Here is a 25,050-nt window from a genome sequence, read left to right as displayed (position 1 = left end):
ATGTATTTTGTAGCATTTCTGTAACATTGCTTAGGGTTAGGTTTAGTCAAACTATGAACAATATCAAAAAAACATTTACATCATTACATCACTGAATCACATATCTACTTGACAAATACTACTTTTGACATTTATGACAATATAAGTAAAAAATATAGACATTTCCACATATAAATGAATGAGAATGAATGGGAAATATAAAATGTTTGTGATTTCAGCCTGCATAAAATTAAGGGGGAAGGTATCACTATAGCTTTGGACAGTAAAGTAACACTTATAATATTGTTGGAAATTTTTTTTACAAAATATATTGGAAGAGAGCACTACAAAGTAAAAGTGTATTTTGTGGCATTTCTGTAACATTTCCTAGGGTTAAGTTTAGACTTGATAGCAATAAAATTTATGGATAATAATTTAACTTCAAGACTACTTTTAGTTAGCCATGTAACCCTTCATGGTTTTAAACAAAGACCCCATCCCCTCCCCCAATGGAATGCTAATGTGCTGGTTTAAGGCCTATCACTTACACAAGACAAAGGATGCTACCTTGATATAATGTATCCATGTATCATGAAATGTAAATGTATTCATGTCTGGTATCATTTTGATAGTCTCATTACAAGGATTGTAATGATGTGATTGTGAGAATGTTTGGAACATTCTATAAGTGATATTTCTGATATATAAGATATCTCTCCTCATGCTATTCTGATAAGAATTCATAGGTGTGAAGTGGGTGTGAGTAGGTGTGTCTGATGCCAACTGGAGAACCAATAGTGGGATTGTTCTTGGCGCCATTTTTGTTCTTTGTTTAAAACATTTAAAAGTAACTAAACTGCAATGTTTGTCAGATCAGATTTTCTAGACTTGGACTAAGGATGTAGCGGAAGAGAGGATAAGTTGGCTACAGGCCAACCTAGGCCTCAGGCCTGGGCTAGGCCTACATAGACCATAGACCTTTTTGTACTCTCTCTCTCAGCTTGTAACATAATAAACCTGATTCCTGAGTTTTTCCTGAAGTTCGCCAGTCTAAGATCAATTTTAAGTAATTATTCACCTACAATTACTTTCAGACTAACTGTGAACAATGTCAAAAATGTACATCATTGAATCACATATCTACAATTGACAAGTACTGAGAGGAGAGTTTTCACATGTCTAGCAGTCTGTGTTCAAAATGTACTGACTGTGAGTTCAGCCGGTCAGTTTGTAATGCCCACGTGCCATGTGTGAGGTCAGATATTTTGCATGTAGAAGGGTGGAATATGACTTTGCATACATTAAATGACATCTACACATCAAGAGCTTTCAGGAAATATATGATACAAGGCACCTAGGTGTAAGTATCCCAGAGATGCATCCTAAAATTTACTGACTGTGAGTTCAGCTGGTCAGTTTGTAATGCCCATGTGCCACGTATGAGGTCAGATATTTTGCATGTAGAAGGGTGGAATATGACTTTGCATACATTAAATGACATCTACACATCAAGAGCTTTCAGGAAATATATGATACAAGGCACCTAGATGTAAGTATCCCAGAGATAGACCCTAAAATGTACTGACTGTGAGTTCAGCAGGTCAGTTTGTAACGCCCATGTGCCACGTATGAGGTCAGATATTTTGCATTTAGAAGGGTGGAATATGACTTTGCATACATTAAATGACATCTACACATCAAGAGCTTTCAGGAAATATATGATACAAGGCACCTAGGTGTAAGTATCCCAGAGATGCATCCTAAAATGTACTGACTGAGTTCAGCTGGTCAGTTTGTAATGCCCATGTGCCACGTATGAGGTCAGATATTTTGCATGTAGAAGGGTGGAATATGACTTTGCATACATTAAATGACATCTACACATCAAGAGCTTTCAGGAAATATATGATACAAGGCACCTAGATGTAAGTATCCCAGAGATAGACCCTAAAATGTACTGACTGTGAGTTCAGCAGGTCAGTTTGTAACGCCCATGTGCCACGTATGAGGTCAGATATTTTGCATTTAGAAGGGTGGAATATGACTTTGCATACATTAAATGACATCTACACATCAAGAGCTTTCAGGAAATATATGATACAAGGCACCTAGGTGTAAGTATCCCAGAGATGCATCCTAAAATGTACTGACTGTGAGTTCAGCAGGTCAGTTTGTAATGCCCATGTGCCACGTATGAGGTCAGATATTTTGCATGTAGAAGGGTGGAATATGGCTTTACGTGCATTAAATGTTACGTGCATTAAATCTACACATCAAGAGCTGACTGTAAGTTCAGCTGAGGTCAGATATTTTGCATTTAGAAGGGTTGAATATGGCTTTGCATATATCTCAAATAAAGGTGTTGGAGCCTATACATGAAACTTGCTGCTTTTAAAAAAAAATCACTGTAATCAGTAAACACTGAAATAACATTAGGCTACAGGATGAAATTGGGTGCATTTTCCATGGGTTCAAACAGCATATTTGTATAATACCAGCATATTTCATGGCATAGCATTTTCTGAGCAGAGCTTACAAATAGGTAGCCTACTGTAGGCCTATTTCTCTAGCCTAAATGTAGGCCTAAGCGATCTTTGGAGTAGAAGAATGTATCCATCTCTTGAGCAAGTGTGCTACAATTGGCACCAATGTGTGCGTCTGGCTGTCTTGTTTCATTTAATACCTTTACCTCAAACATAGGAGCAGATATACCCATAGTTCAGCTTCTGAAAGACAATGATGATAAATTGTATCTCCCGCGATTATTTGCGCTATTATGCGCTAGACTTGAATTACGTTCATTCTGATAGCCATAGCCTAGAGAAAAATAGACATCCAAAAGATGAATCTGATTTATTGAAAACAATACTTGGTGGATGATTTTCCACCATCTATGATGTAGGAAGTCTTTAAATAGGCTGACATAAAAACTGAGAGTGAATGTTCCCTCTTTGGATAAATGGATAAATCCTACTCCAAAGATCACTTAAATTTAGGCGAGAGAAATGGGCTATTTAATTGCAAGTTCTGCTCATGTTATTTCAATGTTAACTGAATACACAGTGTTTTTCTTTTTTTAAACCAGCAAGTTTCATGTAGCCTATAGGCTCCAACACCGTGCACGTATCATGGTGTTGAACGCATTCCATCGCATTTCCATTGCGAATGCGCTCCCTTAATTTCGTAATCTCAACCAGCGCTCAATTCCAGAGCCAGACCATGCCCCTAAAGACGACCCATCACTCGATTCTTGCAGATGGGTCATTTGAGCTTTTGTTACACCCCGCTACATCGTATATTTAAACAGAAAAAGTATAATTGAGTGCAATGAGTTTTGTGCAGGACGCAATCTGCGCGACACTTGACATTTCAGTCTACCACGCAAAGACTTCAAAATTGGCCTTTGACTGGACCGGATACAAGATAGCCAATGTCTGGTCAAGATATAGGATGATCCTGCATGCTCATGTTATTTCAATGTTAACTGATTACACAGTGTTTTTCTTTTTTTAAACCAGCAAGTTTCATGTAGCCTATAGGCTCCAACACCGTGCACGTATCATGGTGTTGAACGCATTCCATCGCATTTCCATTGCGAAGGCGCTCCCTTAATTTCGTAATCTTAACCAGCGCTCAATTCCAGAGCCAGACCATGCCCCTAAAGACGACCCATCACTCGATTCTTGCAGATGGGTCATTTGAGCTTTTGTTACACCCCGCTACATCGTATATTTAAACAGAAAAAGTATAATTGAGTGCAATGAGTTTTGTGCAGGACGCAATCTGCGCGACACTTGACATTTCAGTCTACCACGCAAAGACTTCAAAATTGGCCTTTGACTGGACCGGATGCAAGATAGCCAATGTTTGGTCAAGATATAGGATTATCCTGCATTGGCATTGCATGGAGGCAAAGTTGTCATTTTAATGTGCATTGATATCATTCATCAAACATGAATCGTTGATATCACTCACGAAGCAGTTGCTGAATATCCTGTGATGATTTTGTTTGATAATTTGTTATGATAAATGTAGCTTAGAAATAACGATGAACAATCAAATATAGAATGTCTCAACCTTTATTTTGGCATGCTAAATTATTTAAAATACAATACAATAAAATACATGTTCAAATTCGGCCTTTACCCGACATCAAACGCAATATATTATTTCACCTTATAGTGGCGCTGGACCTTAATACAGCCCTAAAAACTGATATTTACCGGGGGGCGGTGGTCGTCAGGGGGGGGGGGGGGGGCTAAGGGAATTTTTTAAGCCTTAGGGGAAGGGCCAGGAGAAATGTTTTGGCCTGGGGGGAGAGCCGAGGAAAATAATTTTTTCCTGATCCATGATATTTTTTCCCCCTGATCAATGATCTGTTTTCGATATTTTAAAAGGCCATTATACGACTTTTTAAAATTGTTAGTTTGGACCCCCCCACTTTTGCTGTGCGAAATACCAGTGCTGTTTTCAGCATATGTTTAGTGCCTCATTGTCATTTTCATTGGATTCTCCCATTTGCACGTAAATCGCTCGTAAGCTTTTTTTGTTTTTTTGTTACACGCATTCTCCCATTCCGCTTCTGTCACACACACAGCGACAAGCGACAAATCCCCCGCAGTGTTGATAAGGAAAAAAGCCTTATAGGTACGCCAAATAAATAATAACCTATAGGTTTATGCTATGTAAAACTCCCCATTAACAGCATCGTGTCACTAACCACAGCTAAGACTGCACAATCTCGTATTCACTCTGTTGGATATCTGAAGCCAGTTTGTCTACTTAGATACTGTAAATCCTCAAATTATGGTCGGGGTCTTAAGACAAAGTACAGGCCTTTAGGGGCAGAATTGTATTCGAGACGGCCCTTTATTTCTTATGCGAGTTTTATTTTGAGACATGCGTTTCTTGGAGCGGCATACTGGTAGGCCTTCAAAAGCATGACATTTTCGGTTTAGTTTGATATTTAATTTACTTTTCGACTGTTTGATTATATTGTTAAATGTTGGGACTGATGGGCACTGAAATCTGGGGGGTATTTCATGATCACTATTACGTTCCATGTTGAAAGAGTGTCGGGATTTCAAACAAACCATCCGCTTTCATGCGTTAATTGAACGTCCGCGGTCCTGTAATGGAAACCTTATTGCGTAGCCAAGTAGCCTATTGATTTATTTTTAAATTATGCATGATTTACTTTTTATTAATTTCGTAGGCTGGAATGCTTCGAGTCGCGGCAACTGTGTTTAAATGTAGTAGCGTGTTTCAGCCTCTGGCGAGCTCTGGCAAGGCGGCAAGCGACTGAGCTTGAGAGCGACATGTTGGAGAACCAGCTGGAAAGTCAGTGGCCGAATGCACGCAAGAGTTGTATACATAAGAAACACCCAGAGTTTGGGGGTGCCAAAACGCGTAACTCTCCCTCTATCGAGCGTAAATGACACAGGGGAGAATTCTGGCAGAGTGAAATATGCGTAATACGCGTTTTTTTGACTGTACGCACGCACTTGGGTTAATTCCCCTCTTAGTGTTTTGTTGTGCCTATAGGCAATTCCATGGAAACTTACGTTTTTTGTAACATCCATAACGCCAATAAAATGTGATGGTATGGTATGATGTGAATGATTTCATGAAATTTGAGCATTTGCTATTTTTGGCTGAAGAATGTACATGAGAAAAAATGAAATGTACAGAAAATTAATGTTATCATTCACATCATACAAATGCCAAGGCATTTCACTGCCGTTATGGATGTGACAAAAAGTCAATTTTCCGTGGAATTGCCCTCATACAGTGTTGGGAGTAACGCGTTATAAAAGTGGCATAATGTAGGCCTAATGGGCCTAATTTGCTGTAACGTGGTAGGCTAATGTAAGGCATTAAAAAATGCATTTTAACCCGAAATTAAGTGGTATTTTGTTTTTATAAGCATATACAAATTCGCCAACAACGTCGCGAGATCAACAGAGGAGAAAAAATCCGTGTAAATTGTAGAATGTTATCTCCTGTCAGGCCTAGGCTATAGGCTACTTTCAAGATGATTGTGGCTGCATCAAGTCGGACTCTACATTTGCGACATGGACATAAAGGCCTGCTTGAGCATATGGAGGCAGAACATTCATTCATATCACAGAGGGTAAGCCTCTGACTCTGGGTGGAATGCCGCCTAGATTAAAAAAGTTAAAGCGATTTTGGAAGACTACACACCTTCCAAAATCGCCTGTTTTCCGTTGTATGTTGACAGCTGCTGGACGACGGTGGAAGGGGGGGTCAGTGTCTGTATAGAGAAGGGCCAACTAAAGATGCAGAAGAGCTACTGTAACTGCTAATGAAGAGTGGAGTGGTGCTGGGATGAAGAGTTCTGTAGTGGGGACAGGCTGTAGCTGGCTGAGAGAGAGAATATAGACGCCATATGATAATTTAATCTCCTGTTGATGTATAAACAAAATGTTTAACATTTTTTGCATGATTACACTAAGAGGGTGGTAAGTAACTCAGATTATATTTAATTGTATAAAAAAAGCTTTTTATTTCATATGTTACAAATATTCCACTCCAAAAAGGAATGTTACTAAAATGCCACTTTGGTTACAGAAATGCCATTTGGACGTTACCAAAATGCCACATGACGTTACAGAAATGCCACTAAGGTTACGAAAATTCCACAAAATAGGTTACCGAAATGCCTTTACAGCTCTCTCTCTCTCTCTCTCTCTCTCTCTCTCTCTCTCTCTCTCTCTCTCTCTCTCTCTCTCTCTCTCTCTCTCATGCAACACACAGACTGGGTTCTTACACGTCACTCGATCACAGAACCTACAACTATAACTGAGGAGAGACAGAATGGAAGAGAGAGAGAGAAATAGACAGAGAGAGAGAGAGAGAGAGAGAAAAAGAAAGATATACAGACAGAGAGTACACTTAGGCACCTCAGTGGGGTAAAAGCACCTAAGGACGTTTGCTCTAAGCTGCTGCTTTGATACAGGCTTCGTCCATTAATGGGGTGAAACAAAGCCAGTCTGTGTTACCTTCTAATCACCCCTCACCATGCTCAACACACACGCACACACACACACACACACACACGCACACACGCACACACACACTCCAACAACTGCCCTCTGACCCCTGGGGGGCAATAGCTGTTGGCTATTTAATTATTAAAGCTGGGGAACAGTTGTTGGCTCTGTGGCTCGGGTTTCAGTGGCCAGGCTCCAGCCAGGGCGAGCGCCGGCCATCCCAGGGGCCCAGCAGAGACACACACACACACACACACACACACACACACACACAGCAGACACACACGGCCCTCTGGAGGTGCCTGGCAGGAAGCTGCCGCTGACCAGCTGACCACACGTCGGATGAGCGTTAGAACACATAAGCAGCGCGCTGCACAGCTACACAACGAGGGGGGGGCAGGTCTTGTCCAGTGTGTGTGTGTGTGTGTGTAGTGGCCGTTGCTCTAGTAAAACAACATAGTCTCAATTAAGCTGCGGTTGCTGGTACACTCGTGTATTATAATAGCTCGTTTGAAGTCCTGCCGCACCGCACACGGACACAGGTCACAGAACAGTTACTGCCGTGCGTGTGTCAAGAGGTGCAGTGGCCTGTTTTTTAGTGGGCCGCGCTGCTCCAAGGCGACTAATTACATAAGAACTAAGCGCTCTGTGTTCTGTTGCCATTTAGCCCACTAAATCGCCGCCGCGCAGAGAAAGAATCGCAGGCATAATATTTACCAAGTCCGCTGGGTAAACACGAAACACAGACGACTCATTAATCAAAGCAAAAATATGGATATTTGTGTTGTTGATGGTTGAGGGAGCAGATTAATGTCGAGAAAAATACAAGAAACGGTGCTTTCATGTGTGAAAAAAACAAGGAGCGCAGCACGGCGCGCTCGCCTGCATGTTGCGGTGGCGTGGCGAGGGCATGTTGTTCTTCAGGAGCAGCTGGGCTCTGCCAGGCGGCTGCCCTCAGCGTGGCCCGCGCAGGGAGCCAGGAGGGCCAGCGTGACTCACAGGGGGGTCTCTTGCTCTCCACGCGGCTGGCTCTGGGCAGCAGGTAGCGGGGAGGACAAAGGCAGGGCCTGGGAGCCGGGTGATGGAGTCCCCCCTGGGGGGCTGGGGTGGGGGGAGGGAGGGAGGTAAAGGGGGGAGCTCACATGATAAGATAAGGCTAATGATGTTATCTGCACTTGGAGAGGAGGGGGTGGTAGTGGCTGCAGCAGGGCATTAAGAGACAGAAATACAATGTGCATTGTCTCTCTCTCTCCATCCCCCTCTCCCTCTCTCCTACTCTCTCTTTCCCCTTCCTCCTCTGTCCCATTCCCTCTCTCTCTCTCTCTCTCTCTCTGAGAGGCCATAAGATGCTGACCCCTAATGGCCAGAGTAGTGCAGGGGTGGAGGTCACTGCAGGTTGAGATGGACGGTGCCCTGTGCGCCGCCTCCTTTGACCCCAGCATGGCGCCACTGCCTCGCCTTACTCTGCTGCCTCTGCTCCCCCCAACACACTTACGCAATTAGGGAGCTATTGATGAGGACGGCCAAGACTACCGGCAGCCAGGCAGGAAGACCGGAGCCACTGGACACTGGCGGTCAAGAATTCAGCCGTTATGACGGGGGGGTAGGGATGGCAAGTCATTGACCAGTGTCCGGCTCAAAGCAGGGAGGTAAATTATTCAGAGTAAGGGGCTGGGGTTTTGCTCAGTGTGGCCCTGTGGTTGAGGAGAGGTGTCTGAGCACACACAGTAGACAGCTAGGCAAATATTGGTCGTTTGCGTTCATCAAAAAAAAAACTGAGCTGGAGAAAAAGTGCAATCCTGTGTGCGGCCAGGGGGAATGAATGCCATGCAGGAAGAGGAGGCTGGAAGTGACGGGCGAAGCCAAACATTCATCAAACTGCTGCGGTCAGGCCCAGCAGCCCACCCCAAAACTTTCCCTCGCACCTTTTAGGCTCAAAAACAAACCCTCCCCACACACACACACACACACAAAAAATAAATACACCTTTGCACAACACACACATGTATCTTTGCACAGCAGCAGGCTTCTCTCTAGTCCACTGCATTCTCTCCTTTGCTCTCTCGCTCAATCTCTCTCTTTCTCTCTCAGGCAGAGAGCATGGCTGTGCAGAATCTCCCCTCTTGGGAGCACAGTTCTCTGATGGAGCTACCCTTTTAAGCAGTTATAGGCTTAAGAGTTTTCTCTTAATCAGACTGCAATCTCTATGTGTGCGTCTGTGTGTGTGTGTGTGTGTGTGTGTGTGTGTGTGTGTGTGTGTGTGTGTAAGCCTCTCTCTCTCTGTGTGTATGTGTGTGTGTATACATATGTGTCTTTTTTAAGTGAGTATCTGTGTGTGTACATGTGTGTGTGTGTGTGTGTATGTTTGCATGTATGTGTATGTGTGTCCGTGTGTGTGTCTCTGTGTGTGTGTGTGTGTGTGTGTGTGTGTGTTTGTGTGTGTGTGTGTGTGTGTGTGTGTCTGTTTGTGTGTGTGTGCTTGCAGCACTGTGCAGCAGCAGCAGCAGCAGCCTCCTGAACGCTGCAGTGCACTACGCGAGCGACAGAAAGAGAGAGAGAGAGAGAGAAAGAGAGAGAGAGAGAGGGAGAGAGAGAGAGCGAGCCGTGGGCAGATGGACAGGTGGAGATAGTGACCATGAAGTGGCGCCACCGCTGCTTTTATCACCCGCCCGCGAGGCTCCAGCTCCCCTGACCCGCCCGTCCGCATGCTGCATATTTAATCAGCCCGGGTCATCCAATATAGAGCGGCAGCCCCACCGTGTCAATCACACAGCAACCCCCCCCGCTCTCTCCTCTCCTCTCCAAACACTTCAGCAGCAATCACACCACACGCACACTCGCACACACACACACACAAATATGCATTTAGAGAAATAAGCGCTGAACGATGCAGTATCATTCTCTCTTACACACATGCACATACACACACACACATCTACATATCACTCTCTCTCTCTCCCTCTCTCCCTTTCTCTCTCTCGGCTGTTGGCATGGCTTCCTCTGATATTAGCAGGGAAACCGAGAGGCTGATAAGAGAGGCATGGGTGTGCGGAGGAGGCTAGAGCTCCTGTGTGTGCCTCCTCGGGCCTCCTGCCATCGCTGAGACTGGCATCGACCGAGAAGTTTGATCTTTCCCCCAACGTCACAGCAAAGTCCTGAATGCCGTTTTTCTGCACACTGAGGACGTGCGACAGACAAACGCAGTGCAATGAATCAGCTGCAGGCTGGAGGAATCGAAGGTGGTAAACAGGGACGGTCCAATGAGACATTCAAGACTAAGGGCAACATTCAATGTTTTTTTTCCCCCCACATGACCTATAATGAGCCTGATAGTCTTGGCCTACACAGTGCAGGGTTGGTAGCTGCAATGCATTGGTGTAACGATGATTTTTTAATTGGATGCTCATGTTAACCAAACTGAACGCAGCTCATTACAATGGCCCCTCTGGTGGAACATGGAGCCGCGTGGAAGCTTGCCAGTGCTGCTTAGACCTCGAGACGTCATGCGGCGTGACACGCAGACGAGGCCATCCGCCCGTCCGGGCTAATTCTGGAGAGCTCTCTACCCGTTAGGGCCGAGAGCGCGATTCAGAGTTTAGTGGAGGAGAGAGTGTGAGAGAGACTGAGTGAGAGAGAGTGAGAGAGAGTGAGAGAGAGAGAGAGAGAGAGAGAGAGAGAATGTGCAGTGTTGCCCTGTGGGGCTCGGAGAGCTAATTACTGATATGTGTTTATGCTAATCGCGGCTAACGCTACGATGCTCGCTCATTCAGGAGGGATTAGGGTGTCTGGTCATCCGTGAGGGCCCATGGCCCTGGAGTGGCCTTCGGCAGGGGCAGCGGACGTCAAGCTTAAGTGTTCCGCTAGTCTATCTGCACTTGTTATTTAGTTGGAGGGTCTGAGGCACGCTAATTAGCATCGTTTCATCGCTATGCTAACGCAACATTGCGATCGTATCTCATAAAGGGACAAAATACCCAGATGTTAATTGCTATTGAAAGGAGACAGTTTGCCCTCAAATGGCTAACGCTAACACATTAGCAACCCAAACTATGTTTATCACATCAGACTAGTAGTAGTGAGAAAGTGAAACAAATGTACAGTATGTGATGAAAGGCAGGGTGGTGGGGGGGGGGGGGGGGGGTAAGAGAGAGGAGGGAGGGAGGGAAAGATGGTAAAACACTATATTGAAATGGTCCTGTTCAGCATGTGGCACCAATAAAGAGCCAACATCTCCCAAAGGAAAAGTGAAACACAAATCAAGGACATGCTTTAGTGCGCTAAGCTCTCCACACACACATACACACATACACACACACACACACACAACTGTCCACTTACAGCCAGCCAGGAGGTACTGGTAGTACTGCACCAAGTCTGACGCCAGGACCAATGGGTGGTTGTTGTTGAAAGGTGGTTGGAGCTCGTTCCACTGTGGCGTCCTACTCAAAACAAACACAGAAATCAATTTAGGAAGCACATATCAAAATGCCAGATGTATAGACCAGTCTCGCCCCACGCTGAGAGAAAATGGACTCAATTCCCCCAAGCCTGGCAGTCTTGCTGATTCTCAATGCATCAGAACAGAAACATGTAGGGGACATGTACTGCATCAATTTGTTTTTTACAATTTGATCAGCCGCCATCTCAGCCATATATATCACTCAATCATATTTCCGCATTTTGTGCGGCATATGCCTGTATGGTTTGAGGGAGGCCAGTACTTATGTCTTTGTATGATGTTTGAGTAAATAAATTATGTCTGCATGACCAGAAGGGTCATGTGTGTGTGTGTGTATATATGTGTGTGTGTGTGTGTGTGTGTGTGTGTGTGTGTGTGTGTACTGTGAGGAGTGTGGTGCTGAACTAAGCATGACGGAGCGCAGCGGCGGTGGGAAACGGGCCGTACCGGGCCAAAGTCCAGCAGGCCCGTGGACAGGTGTTGAGCTCCAGGGGCGTGTCGTCACTGATCTTCTGGGCCGTGCTGATCGGACGCGGCTCAAGGACGTGCTCCACCAAGTTGCCGTAGCAGCTCAGGATGTACAGGGATTCTACCACCGACTGGCGGGATTGGTCTGGAAATGGTTAACGAGAGACAAATGATTTCTGTTTCAATTTGTATTCCTTATTTCAATATTTCCACAATAAAATACCCATCAGGTGATGAGTATTTCATCACTGATTCAAAGCTTAGCACATTATGTAGCTGTCACCCTTCCATTCTCTTCTGTTTGATTCTCAGTACCGCTAAGTCTCATTATTTTGCTTGCACCAATAAACCCATCAGGTGTTCATCATTTGCACTTTGACCTCTGTGTTTCCCCAGTCTTCGAGGGGGTTCCACAGTGTCTACTCACCTTTCTCCCTCTTCATGTTGGGGTTGGTGATGAACCAGGAGCGAGAGGGGGCGAAGATGGCTGCCACGCAGAACTCCCCTCCGCTGGACTTGCTGGGTGAAATCTGGGGCGGAGGCTTGGCTTTACTACGAGACACAAAGGGACAGGTAAGAACCGTGGATCAGGGTTGACACTCCCCCTTCCACAGGCAGTGGATGGACAGGGAGCAGCCCTAGTACTCTGGAGTGGAAAAAACATTTATTTATTTATTTATTTATTTTTGGAAGGGGGTAGTGGAAACCGAAAACCACATCACGGAGTGGGGAGAGAGAAGGAGAAAGAGTTTAGATGCATTAATTAAAGCAGTGATGAGCACGAATACAAATGACTCTCTTCAAGGACTCTCTTCATATCTCCAAAAAAACACAAATGTTGTCAGTAGACACAAAAACAAAAATTATGCATGCAACAAATACAGCACTTTCCAGAGATGTACTTGACCAAAAATAAATAAATAATAATAATAAAAAACACTTCTTGAAAGCACAAAATACAACAAAAGTTTCCTCATACAAAAATACATTTATTTTGACATCCTCTCTTATAATTAAATATCTATACTTTATATCTACAAACATAAAAATGCATTATCAACTTTAAAACAGTTGAGGAGTTTACACTGCCAGTAAAATTGCCAGTGTTCTTTCCCATTCCGGAAACCATTTTGACTTTTATGGTCCCTATAATATAGCATGAGCTACAGCCCTACATGCTATGCTGGATAAACATCTAGCTGCTCTTTATAAGTGTGATAGGATCTTAAACTGTTTGTATTACAGTAGTTTTATACTAATGTAATAAATGACAATGGGCGTGCGTTTCGAAGTAAACACGAACAAAAGGGTGTGTGCAGATGTTCCGGAAGTACAATACTTCAGAATGAGTTAGAGTTGTGGATGAATCCACATAGATCCATTTTAAATACTAGACTGAACTGTGACCTCTCCTGCCATTTGAAATTATCAAATCGCTGTAAATCCTTTCGTGCGCTGCATTTTTGCCCATCTGAGCACAGCACATGCTTTCAGTTGTGTTGTGTATGTTAATGTATTGCATTGTTAATGTATTTGGGGTCAAGCTAGGTTTTCTCTCTCAACAAGCAACTCTATAAGGACAACATTTCAACTTAGCTTAATGCACAAGGACTAACCTTAGAGGTCACACCTCGACAGAAATACCATGCATGTGTAAAGCACTTTCCTTTTTTACTCAACAGACAATAGAACAGCACACCACATAAAGTAATGTGGAATACTAATAATGATGTGGAATATGCATTTTTTTTTTTATTCTAGGTCCTGATAATAAAATGCATGCTTAACATATACAAGGATTACATAATGTTGTTTGTTGCAGCTATTATTTCTAGGACAGTGTGTGTGTTTGTAAACTGTATTTCCAGGTAATACAAAATATGTCTTACATTTATGACAAGAATCAACACTGCATTTCTGTAACACTACAAAACTCCAAAGTTTGTTTGCAAACTGCAAACTACTGATACAGGATTCCAGCACCAGATACTACGGTACCTGATGCAAAACTATTTGCAATGTCTGCCTTCTGTTGGTTATATTTCTGGCATTAAATAAATAATTAAACAAATAGACTACGATGCGCTTACCATTTATGTCCTACTACGCACATCTACGCACATCTGCGTATCCTTCACACAGCTGAAGAGATCTACAGGCATTTGCACAAATACATAGACGCATACACATATTGTACACACATCCACGTTGATCTGCGTGCGCACACACACACACACACACACACACACACACACACACACACACACAACTTTAAAAGTATATGGGGTCAGAGTACCACATAATGGCTGTCATTTGCTTTTAAATCGGCCTCCGACTCAAGCCTCCACAGCTGCCTCCTAAGGGCTCATTCTGGGTTAGCTGTTTAAAAAGAATTTATTGGGAGTTATTGGATTATTCTGCATGCCAAAACCGGTTTGATGAAACCCGGCGTGGAAAAGGCTTCTTCGCTGTGATAGGGTCCCCATATGGAACTCATCACCGAACAGTAGCGCCGGCCATATTATTGTCCAGCTCATAACTAACCCCGACTGTAAAACCTTCCCTCTCCACCTCAGCCATGTAAGTGGCCATGACTGGCTGAGCAGTGGACTTTTTTTTACCGGATGTAGCGCCAGTCTACGAGGGGAAAGGTCACGTTGTGCTGAACTCACTGGATTTAGGGAGGAGGGAGGGTATTATAAGGCACAAGGGAGAGACAGATTCCACTGGCCAATTAAAGCTATACTTTTGGTCAAAGGCTTTGTGGGAGGAATTTCCGTCTAACAGCTTGCTGGTGAGACACTGGGCTCCACAAGCATGGAAAACGAAGAATAAAAAAAATAAATAAAAAAAAAACTCAAGGAATCCTGGCTGGAGCTCCATCAATTCAAACAAGCCTATGGAGGAGAATGTGTTTCAGCACCCTGTGATTTCACCAAAGAGCTGGGCCCAGGACCCAGGACTTAAGGTGGCTGGATAGAACAGTTTGACCTCCGATGGCTCCAACACGCCGTGCTAATAGGTGCTGAATGACCTGTTGGCGGCCCGAACTTTCACTCCTTGCCTTCCCTTAAAGCTGTCAGCGAGTCATAAATTAGCCCCAGGACGAGGAGTGATGCCGAAGGCTTTGTTTAGCCCCCCGCGCTCGTCTGAGGGATGTTTGTGAAGATGATCGAGAGGAAGAAAAAGACTAAAGCAAAACACACACATGCATATCTGTGGACACACACACACACACACACACACACACACACACACACACACACACACACACACACACACACACACATAGAAAGAGAGAGGAAGAGACTGTTAGCGGTCTGTGTTTATTAGTGTTGGAGTTGGGGAGCGGGCCTGAATAACCAAATAGCCGCGCTGCTGTGAGCAGGGGATGATGGGGGAGATAGCGCGGTGTCAGGATATTGCCTTGGCTCAGGCTCGGCCCGGCCTGCGGCCTTCCCCGGGCCCTCGTCTTTCAGCGGCGGCCGGGGAGATACGGCACTAACCAAACACACCGGGGCCTCTGCAGGATGTAGGAAGAGTTCAGCAGGAACACGGCGCAGGGTGGCTTCCACTCCCACCCACCCTTCTTCCCCCTCCCCCCTCCTCCTCCTCCTCCTCCTCCTGAGTAACATCCACATATCAAACAATTACCACCAGGGGTTAGATAGACGCCTGCGAACAACCGAAATGGGAGGCCGCTCACTCAGTAACTGATCCCCTTCCCTCCCCTTTCTCCAACAGCCACAGGCCAGGACCAAAAAAGAAAAGGGAACGAGAGCGAGTAAAAGAGAGAGAAAAAATGAAGGGGAGAAATAAAAAGAGAAGGAAAGAGTGGTGTGCAATTGAAAGTTGGCAATAAAACTTCACTGGCCGCCACAGACGTTGAGACGTTTTTTTCTTTTTTTTTTCCTTATTCTCTGCGAAATGGAATGAGATTACCATTTTTATGATGTGGGAGTCAGGTGGAGGCCGCCCGGCCGCCCGGAGCCGCGACGGAGAAGGGTGTTTAATCTGGGGGAGCACCTCTCCGATGGGCTCCCTTTACAGGAAAAGATGTTAAGCCGCCACGGCTGCGGTCAGCTGCTTCCAATAGGCCCAGGAAACCCAACCTGATACTAAAATGACTTAACAATAATTTCTATAAAATCTAACTTTTTGAGCTGGGGCAACAGGAAATGATACCCCACTATTGGTGTGTTACTTTTTGTGAACTCCCCTCTTATTTAAAAAAAAAAAAAAAAACATGTTGTATAGTAAAACCAGGAATAATGTTATGTTAAGGCTTGTATTAGGGGCCATATCATCAGTGGAGCCCCGTGCCACATGTGTGTGTGTGTAAAAGCTCCAGGACAGTACAGGAAGGAGGTTTTTTCGTCTGGTCTGCAGGGCTGGTTTTATACTGCGGGGCAGGTTTGGCCCCGCGCCCTGTCTCCAGGGAGCCTTGACGCTGTTTTCCCACTGAGGTTTCAATGCTGATCAACTATGCTAAACTCCCCTTTGAGGAGGCTTTGGCCCCGGCGGCGTCTGCCAATAGCCAGATCACAGTTTAGTTCACAATTTTCTGGTTCTCCGAGTGAAGCGACCGCGGGGAGTTTATTCGTCTGTATTTTAAATCACTCTTTTCCTTTTTGGTCGCACTTGAAGTGGCTTGGAAGTGTTGAGGTTTCTCTTCCTGTGACAGGCAATGCTCGGGCGGGCTGAGAGGCAATGCTGAGGGTTGGAGTGACTCCGGAGAGCATATATAAGATGGAATTGTTTGAAAGAAGCACATTGGCATGGGCGTGGAGAATAAACTTACAAAAAAATGAAACCCAATAGCAATGAATTATGAAAGGCAAATACATTGAGGGCTGGGCAGACGGGTAGATGGATGTTACTAAACAGCAGCCAAATCTTCCCTCCTCTTCCCCCCTCCTTCTCCCTTTGACATTTTCTGTGTGTTACTGCCTTTAAACAGAGGACACTTAGAATTTTCTGTCCGCCTAATTCACTGAAAAGACTCCTCGCATGTCATTTCCACTTTTAATTTAACAAATGAGGACTCTTGACTTGAGCTAATAGCTTTTCCTCAAGGGCATAATTCAATCTGCGTTGTCCACCATCAAAGTCCCTTGGCATTAGAGTGCCGGGGCTGAACATGAGGCGCCGTCCAGGGGTTGGGGGTAGCGGTGCGGTGGGGGGGTCGGGAGTGGAGCGGTGGCAACCTCCATTTATTCGCGGTGGGGCCCCGCAGTAAACAAACACATGACAGAGCCCTACGCTCCAGCAAGGCACTCCACAACAAAGGCCACATCGGGCGGTGACTCACCAGCTAGCCGTAGCCCACCATATGGTTAGCTCTCTTGGAAAGCTGAGCTACAGTTTAGGGATCTGCCTAAAAGGGTCTAAAAGCAGGCACATAGGGACATGATTCAATGTTAAATTCATCATTGTAGAGCAGGTTTCCCAAAAAAAACCATCGGCCTTGGCGGACCAGACAAGGGGCTCCGCTGACTGGGAGCCATTTGGGAGTGTACTGCTCTACCATCAACAACGGGATGTAAACATTATAACTGTAAACATTAATGGAAGCCTCTCCCAGCTCACATCAAAACTCCACTTAATTACAGTGCCACTGAAGAGGGCAGATGTTCTGATGCGATTTTTCCTCCCAATCTAAAATGTTCGCTGACGCAAGTTGTCTTTTTTATATTGTTGTATGGGCTTGTGTAGACTTGAACAGACTAAGGCTTACACTGGGTGCAAAATTTAAGCAATCCATTTGCAAAGCATAAAAAAATGATTTTAGAAATCTGGTCAATTTTTTTCAAATGTATGCGCCACACGTCACGCGTGGTGTAGCCAGTTCCATTGATTATAATGGAAGCTAAATGTTACAGCAGACGTTCCGCTTCGATTTCGTGCTTGGTGTAGCCCGCTGTAAGGCTCAGCAAAACTACAAATATGCCCATCAGTGGAACTTACTCAGTCGATTCAACATACTGTTGAAATGAGACTACATTAATTAATAGTTCCAGTTGGTGATGCCACTCACATTTCAAATGTGCCATTTCCATTGTTTTGCCCTATTGCATTTTATTTAGTTGATCTTTAGTTTGATGATCAGCTTTTAAATCTACAAAATACCTGACGCATCATCAGAAATCACATGAGATCCAATGAGATTGTCCTCCAGGTAAAAAGCAATGCATGTCTGATCATGAGTGCATCTCCCTGCTCTTACCGTAAACATAAAGAGGCAGGAAGTTACTTTGTGGCGGCATGATTTCTGATGCTAATGGTGCACCTTTGAAAAGCACACTGCCTTGGAATCACTGGGGGATTTTGCCAGGAAGAATGGGAGCGGCAAAAGATGGGGAGGTGGTGGAGGTGGTGGAGGAAGAGGAAGAGGAGAAGGGGGAAAAGTCTTCAATTAAAAAGTATGAGCATTGCACAACAAAAGGCGAAACCCAAGACCAGGGCCACTCCAGCAGAGGACGGCACCACATGCTATTCATTTGGAGATGTGAAAGAGATGGCGCTGGCAGCCCGAGAGTCCGAGGGCAGGTTCACTTCACTTAGCTCCTCCATCCTTTATACATAAATGAATCTGTCAGAATGGGCCCTCTTTTGAAAAGCTCCTAGGCATCTTATTTCACAAGACAGCACTGACAGAGACTTAACTTTGCCCCCTCCTCCTCCACCTCTAGGTTGACTGTTTCAGATGTCACGTCTCTCACAGGGCTGAGTGTCTGTGGAAAAGCTGCACGGTTGCTGTTAGAGTGTTCGTTGTGTTCCGGCTAAATATATTTTCCCCAGAACAAAAAGTCTGACATTAGATCAGCACTTCCTATTTATCACCAGTCAAAAAATATTCTCCCACCAAAAATAAAATAAAAAAAAATAGCATGTTTAGTATACTAACACGTATAAGACATATTAATTTAATTCTGACTTAGAAATTGCAATTCAACACAAGTTTTCTTTTCAATTCCTAAAACGAACCAAGCAGAAACACTTTCAGCTAAAATGTACCTACACTTGCACCACTTGTTATCACAGCAAGCAAAAGTAACACTTTCACCATAAATTAAAACTGCAATAGCAAATGTAGCTCTCCACCCACATTTCATGCCCAGCAAAGTTGGCAAACAGAAAAGGCTACATTGGGCCAAAGCCTATAGGTCTCAACATGCAGTTTTAATCACAACCATATAGAAGCTATATGACTCCGAACAAAGAGGCCATATAGTATTTGTTTCTTTGATATGAGTGACACAAATGTTTTAGAACAGAAGAGGACAACTAGAACACCACATACTAGTCCAAACACAATTTCAGGAAGTCCTTTACACAAGAGCTCAGAACACAAGATGAGGCATTTTCTAAATATAAAAGACATAATTAGATGTCATTTTGCCTTCATAAAGTCTGAAATACTGACTGCTTTGATACTCAGAAATTATTATTTTTTTTAAATGTAATTTCCTTATTTATTAGTGTATGCTTGTATGTATGCAAATAGATGTATGTTCAGACAGAGACAGTTCAGTTTCTTCGATCACATAATAGTCAGCATCCAAAATGACACTTGTGTGTTTATGGGTTTTAGCTTCAATACGGCAATAACTTTAATTGCTGAGCTTGAAACTGTCTTCCAAAACTGATACCTAAATTGTTACTGCTTCTCCACATGACTTCATAAAAGGCACAGTACATAAACTTGGAACCATGCAATTCAATCAACAGAATTTATTGACTAACAGATCCACAGGAAACAAAAAAAACGAAAGAAAACACACAGCCCGCAGAGGGAAACCTTCCCTCAGGGATGCCGGAACACACTGGCAGAAAAAAAAAAAAAAGTTTGAATATAAAAAAATAAAATGCTTGGAAATGAATGAATCACAATAATGAATGCAGCCGGTTTTCACTGGAAGCGAAAGAGAAAGCAGAGCATGCTGGGAGCGAATTGGAAAAACTCACCATGGAGTTTTAATGGAAAAACATCCTGCCCCAAAGAGGTAGGGTCTTCATGACAGGGAAGAGATACACAGAGATAGATGGAAAAAACATTATTATATGAGCCGATTGGGCACACAGTTGACAATAAAGCATATTTACATGTCTGTCCAAATGACACAATGCACAGACAACACAAACCCACATGGGTTCTGTTGCTTATAACTTTATTGAATCACCTAAACAGGTTTAGAATGAAATGATGTCCTTACAGTCTGCAAATATGAGTGACATGCTTAAGTCAAAGTCACCACATTCATATCATAGAGAGGCGATTCCCTGTTTTTCCATTAAGAAAATGTCTGGGTTTTTTTTGTGCAAGATGTCCGCGGGGGGATGAAGCACGCTGCGGGCGTTTAAATGAGTTAGTGCGTTATTGTGAGCGGTGTGTTTATCATGCGCTCTCACTGATAGTGACAGATCTGCACAAACAGTTTTATGGCAGATAGCACCGTCCCAAAAGCAATCAGACCGAGGGTGCCGGTTCCGCCAACACAAACACGTGGCGTGGACGCAGACGGGGCCGCGGCCAACCAAAGCATTGCGCGGCAATAATGCGACCCCCATCCGGCTGGAGAGACGCACCAAGGACGTCCTCGACGTCTGGATGTTGTTCTTGGCGAACTAGCGCAGGATGAACCTTTTATTTGTGATGGGAGATGCCACCAGTCAAACTGTCATTACGAATACGCACAGCACTTTTTGGCTCAAGAAATATAAGATGGGGAGGAAAGCTGTTGTCTGTTTGAACTTTTCATCCTCCCCCTCAACCCCCCCCCCCCCCCCGCCTCTTGCTTCCACTTTCCTTTTTTTCCTCCTACTTTTCTTTAGTTCTTTCATGTGCATTTGACGTTGAGTAATGGATGAGTTATGTTCACACAAAAACACGAGCACCCAAACGAGCGTGGTGGATGGACACGATCAAGCAGTGGGACAGCGGGCCCAGGAGCCCCTGGTGGCCCTCCACTGTTACACCCTTGAGTGAGGCACTTAAGCTGAATTGCCTCAGTAAATATCCAGCTGTGTAAATGGATGAAGGCCAATGTAAAATAAATGAGAGCTGTGCTTGTCCCCGAGGAAAAAAGGGCCTTCTGGCTTATATTTAGATAAGACCTTTGGTGCACTTCCGCTTCCTTACAAATCAATAGTCAGGCTTCAGGAGCAGGGGTGTGGGTGTGGGTAGTAACAAGGGTTAGAGTAGTAAATAATTATTTCCCATGTGAATTGCACTTTCAATAAAAAAAAGGAGACAAAAAATTATTCCTTTTTAGTTTCTCCCTGTTCCAAGAGAGCAACAGGGAATAGTCACACTTCAGATGGCCTGGGCGCATACACTCACACAAACACACACAATCACACAAAGATACATATACCACCACGAGTACACATACACAAGGTATTATGGATTAAGGATGCTGAATAGAGCCAGGGGGGAACAAACAATACAAATATCACAATGAATAAAGGACAACAAAAAATAATACAGCCTTGAAAAAAATAAATACAAGAGATCCCAACAAACTGACAAATGGACAGGCTTCCTTTATGAGAGGGCTTTTAATGGAAACAGTGTCACGTTGATTAGACACGGAGACGCAAACATGATGGAGGGCAGGAAGAAGCATCGGCCGCACGAGCAGGCTGGCTGGCGGGTGGGGTGGGCCTTGAGGCCAGCGACCCCACTTCCACAGAATAATCTTTCACACGTTTATCTCTTAACCCGTCGGCCTAATGCTGCACTTCCTGGGCCATTAAAAAACAAGGTGATTTGTGCAAATGGCCACAGTGGACAGACCGGCTTGTGAAACTCGTCATACGGAGGGGAAGCCCCAGAAGGCTAGCCGTCGCTCTGTCTCTCTCTCTCTCTCTCTCTCTCTCTCTCTCTCTCTTCCTGTCTCTCTCTCGGAGCTCAGCTCTTAAGGCCATTTCCACACTTTGGGCAGTTTAGCCCGGCATGAGACAATGGACTCAAAGCAGATCATTTCACGTATTACACTAATCTGGCCGCATCTGCGGGGGTCAGAGGAGTCTCTCGCGTTCGCACAGTCGTGCATTAGCGGACAACCCCATCAGGAGGAGTTCAGCGGGGGCCGAGCGCTTCCGCTGCACTTAGTTGTCTCTTTTTCTTGTGGGCGGTAAACACGTGTGTACACAACATTTGTTTGAGTGTTGTGGAGCTGACAGGCGGGCAGATTACGCCTAACTGGGGCGCGAGATGGACACTGGGGTGGAGAGAGATAGAGACACTGAGAGAGGACAGCTGGACAATGACAATAATGAGAGAGGGATGAGAGGAGGGATAACAGAGAGTGAGAGTGAGAATGAAAGTGAGATGATGAGAAAGAATTATGAAAAGGAGTGTGAGTGTGTGTGTGTGTGTGTGTGTGTGTGAGTGAGAGAGAGAGAGGGAGAGAGGGGGAGAGAGAGAGAGAGAGAGAGAGAGAGAAACCTCTGCCATGACATTGGTGTTGTGTACAGTTGTTTGTGGTTCAGACCGTTTTTCTCCTTCCTCTTTTTGCTGACAAGGAGTAGAAGACCACAGGCACAAAAGAGCTCCTCCAGGAATCTGGGTCAAGTCCAGGCCAAGCACAGTGCCCGTCTAGGGTCACACGCTACAGAGGTGGCTCAGAGGGCCCTGAATGTTGTGTGATATGAAGTTCAAAGTTAAAATTGACTGGAATTTAGCAAACGCTTTCACTGAAAGCGACACTGACCCGCAATGGCGGGTCGATTCCTGAACCTGGGCCGACCAATTTTCAGGTGGTGACGTTACGGCTACTTCGCTGCACCCACAACTTCCTGCCACTTACCCAACCAAAACATTGCTCCTATAGCCCCTCAAAGAAATGCAATGTGTGCGTGGACACCCCAAAAGTCTATGTGAAGTCCATGTCCACCACATGAGGAGGGCAGCCTGCTCCTGCTCCTCTGTACCCAGGGAGAGGAGCGTGAGATGCGAGCCTTTGGAGGTTAAGCAGCTGGTGCTCTCTACAGCCACACTGCCAACAAAGATCTGCTCACACAGGTGGAAATACATCTGCCTGCTGCTCCCTTTCCCCAAACACACGCACTCTCTCCTCTCTCTCACACACACACACACACACACACACACACACACAGGTCCCAATGCAAAGGGATGGTGCTCCATCATCACCTGCAGGAGAGCACAGCAGACCTCTCCTGTGATACCCTGGCTGTCCTTGACTTCAGTTAGGCTCATAAACACACAGCTTATTTGACTGCGGAATGGGCACCAAAAAAAGCAGGATGGAAGGAATACCTGCCAAATTCAGGGCATGTGTCATTCACTGGAGACAGGCTGGCGGGCACACACTGCCGTGTCAGACGTCTGCGGTTATGTTATCAAATAACCCGGCCATTGTCTGCATTATCAGAACATTTCCCATTCAAACAGGGCAGGTAAATGACATTTAAATGGACATAAGCCATTGAAATAATTATTATGAGCCGGCATGTAAATTGCAAAAACACTGCAATCACAGAGACGGCCAATCAACGAACAATACCTTTTCACTGTACAGCAACTGTCACCCAGCTGCAGGGTAGATGCAAAAATGACATGCTGAGGGTGGCCTATCTCTGAACACATAGGCAACACGTAGGGAACGATTTACACACCCGAAAAATAAAAAATACACATACAGTACATGTACCGTACCCACAAGTCATGAAGATAACTCCAAACACATGTATACATTTGGAAATATGCAGCTTTTAGTTGGGAGTGAGACGGTTTTGATTTTACACAACACTGAAAGGAACACATTTAGGTTCCTTACATTAGTCCCGCTGTTTTTGTTTGTTTTTTTTGTAAAACAAAAAAACAAATAAACAAATAAAAAAAGGCCCCTTCTGATGTGGCCACTTCACATGTACCTGACCATTCCATCCATGCGTAATGCTTCTTGATGGGCCAGAGCCACTGCTACTCACCCAGTGCGTTTGGTGATGGTGCCGAGGGTCATGGGCTGCTTGATCTGCGCCAGGGGCAGCACAATGGTGAGGATGGGCAGAGGGGACAGCCGCGGGTTGCCCATGTTGTTGTTGGTGAAGTTGTTGTAGGACTCCTGACTGGTGAGTTTAGCTGAGGAGACAAAGACGATGGGAGTGGAGGTCAGAGAAGAATACAATACACACACACACACACACACACACACACACACACACAAACACACACACATATACACACACACAATATTCATTTGCAATAAATTAGGCGCTGGACTTGAATGCCATATTTGGATCCATTTAAAAACACATATTGATTAGAAGAGGGTTCCTACGCTGATTGCCAAGCAGGATAAGGAGGGGGGGGCTGAGGAGGGGGAATCTCGCCTGTGGCTGGCACTCCTCCACACCTGAGGCGGGCGGATGGCGAGGGGTTTGGCGGGGGGGTGAGGGGGGGGTTCTGGCTGCTGATTGGAGCTAATGACCTCAAGATGCAGCGTGACCATGTAGCCCCTCACCCCCAGACCCCTACACCAACCCCCTCCAACCCCGAGCATTCATCAGCAGCTTCAATCAGCAGCCTCTCCTAATAGCCCCTCCGTTCCATGTGCTCAAACTATCATAGGGCCATTTGCACAAAGATGGAGTTTTCTTTGAAAGGGGGTGGGGGTGGCTGGCCTGGAGACTAGAGGAGGGGGGGGGGGGGTGGGGGTCAAAAGCAAATGCCAGTCTGCAATTTTGAAAGGTTGCCTGATGTAGGCTAATGGCTTTTGAAAATGCTATGAATGCTGTGAAAACAAAAACACATACAGGAGAGAAAATATGTGTGTGTGTGTGTGTGTGTGTGTGTGTGTGTGTGTGTGTGTGTGTGTGTGTGTGTGTGTGCGTGTGTGTAGGGGGTTGGGGTTGTGCGAGAGTGTGTGTGAGTGTGTCGGGTTGGAGTGTTTGGGGGGGTGGGGGGGGGGTCATGTTTAGAGATGGCGTAAACACAGACATGACCAAGGAACATGTGGGACTGATCAGACATCGCTCCACATCAGTGATGGGGTCAGACGACACTCCCGCTCTCCTGTGCGCTCACAAGATCAAACGGAGAGCATGATACAGACGACACACACACACACACACATACAGAGATAAACATACACGTGTGATTCC

The 25,050-nt window shown here is 45.1% G+C and overlaps 1 protein-coding gene across 1 annotated transcript in view; it reads right to left on the bottom strand.

Annotated features, from left to right (window-relative positions):
* bcas3 (BCAS3 microtubule associated cell migration factor) overlaps nt 1–25,050 on the bottom strand; it is a 110,722-nt gene that overhangs the window by 6,125 nt on the left and 79,547 nt on the right. Inside the window, exons 16-20 of the mRNA XM_076283122.1 lie at nt 23,878–24,028; nt 12,347–12,471; nt 11,899–12,064; nt 11,331–11,431; nt 7,875–8,093 (exon numbers count right to left, since the gene is read on the bottom strand). Coding sequence (XP_076139237.1) covers nt 7,875–8,093; nt 11,331–11,431; nt 11,899–12,064; nt 12,347–12,471; nt 23,878–24,028 — 762 coding nt within the window. The remainder of the gene's footprint in view (nt 1–7,874; nt 8,094–11,330; nt 11,432–11,898; nt 12,065–12,346; nt 12,472–23,877; nt 24,029–25,050) is intronic.

The sequence above is a fragment of the Alosa pseudoharengus genome, unplaced genomic scaffold (genome assembly GCF_046254945.1).
Source record: "Alosa pseudoharengus isolate Yale_2024_CS ecotype anadromous, Long Island Sound unplaced genomic scaffold, YU_APseudo_1.1 YU_APseudo_1.1_scf_13, whole genome shotgun sequence".
NCBI classification, from domain to species: domain Eukaryota; kingdom Metazoa; phylum Chordata; class Actinopteri; order Clupeiformes; family Clupeidae; genus Alosa; species Alosa pseudoharengus.
The sequence above is the reverse complement of the archived record's forward strand: the minus strand, read 5'-3'. Positions and strand labels throughout refer to the sequence as shown.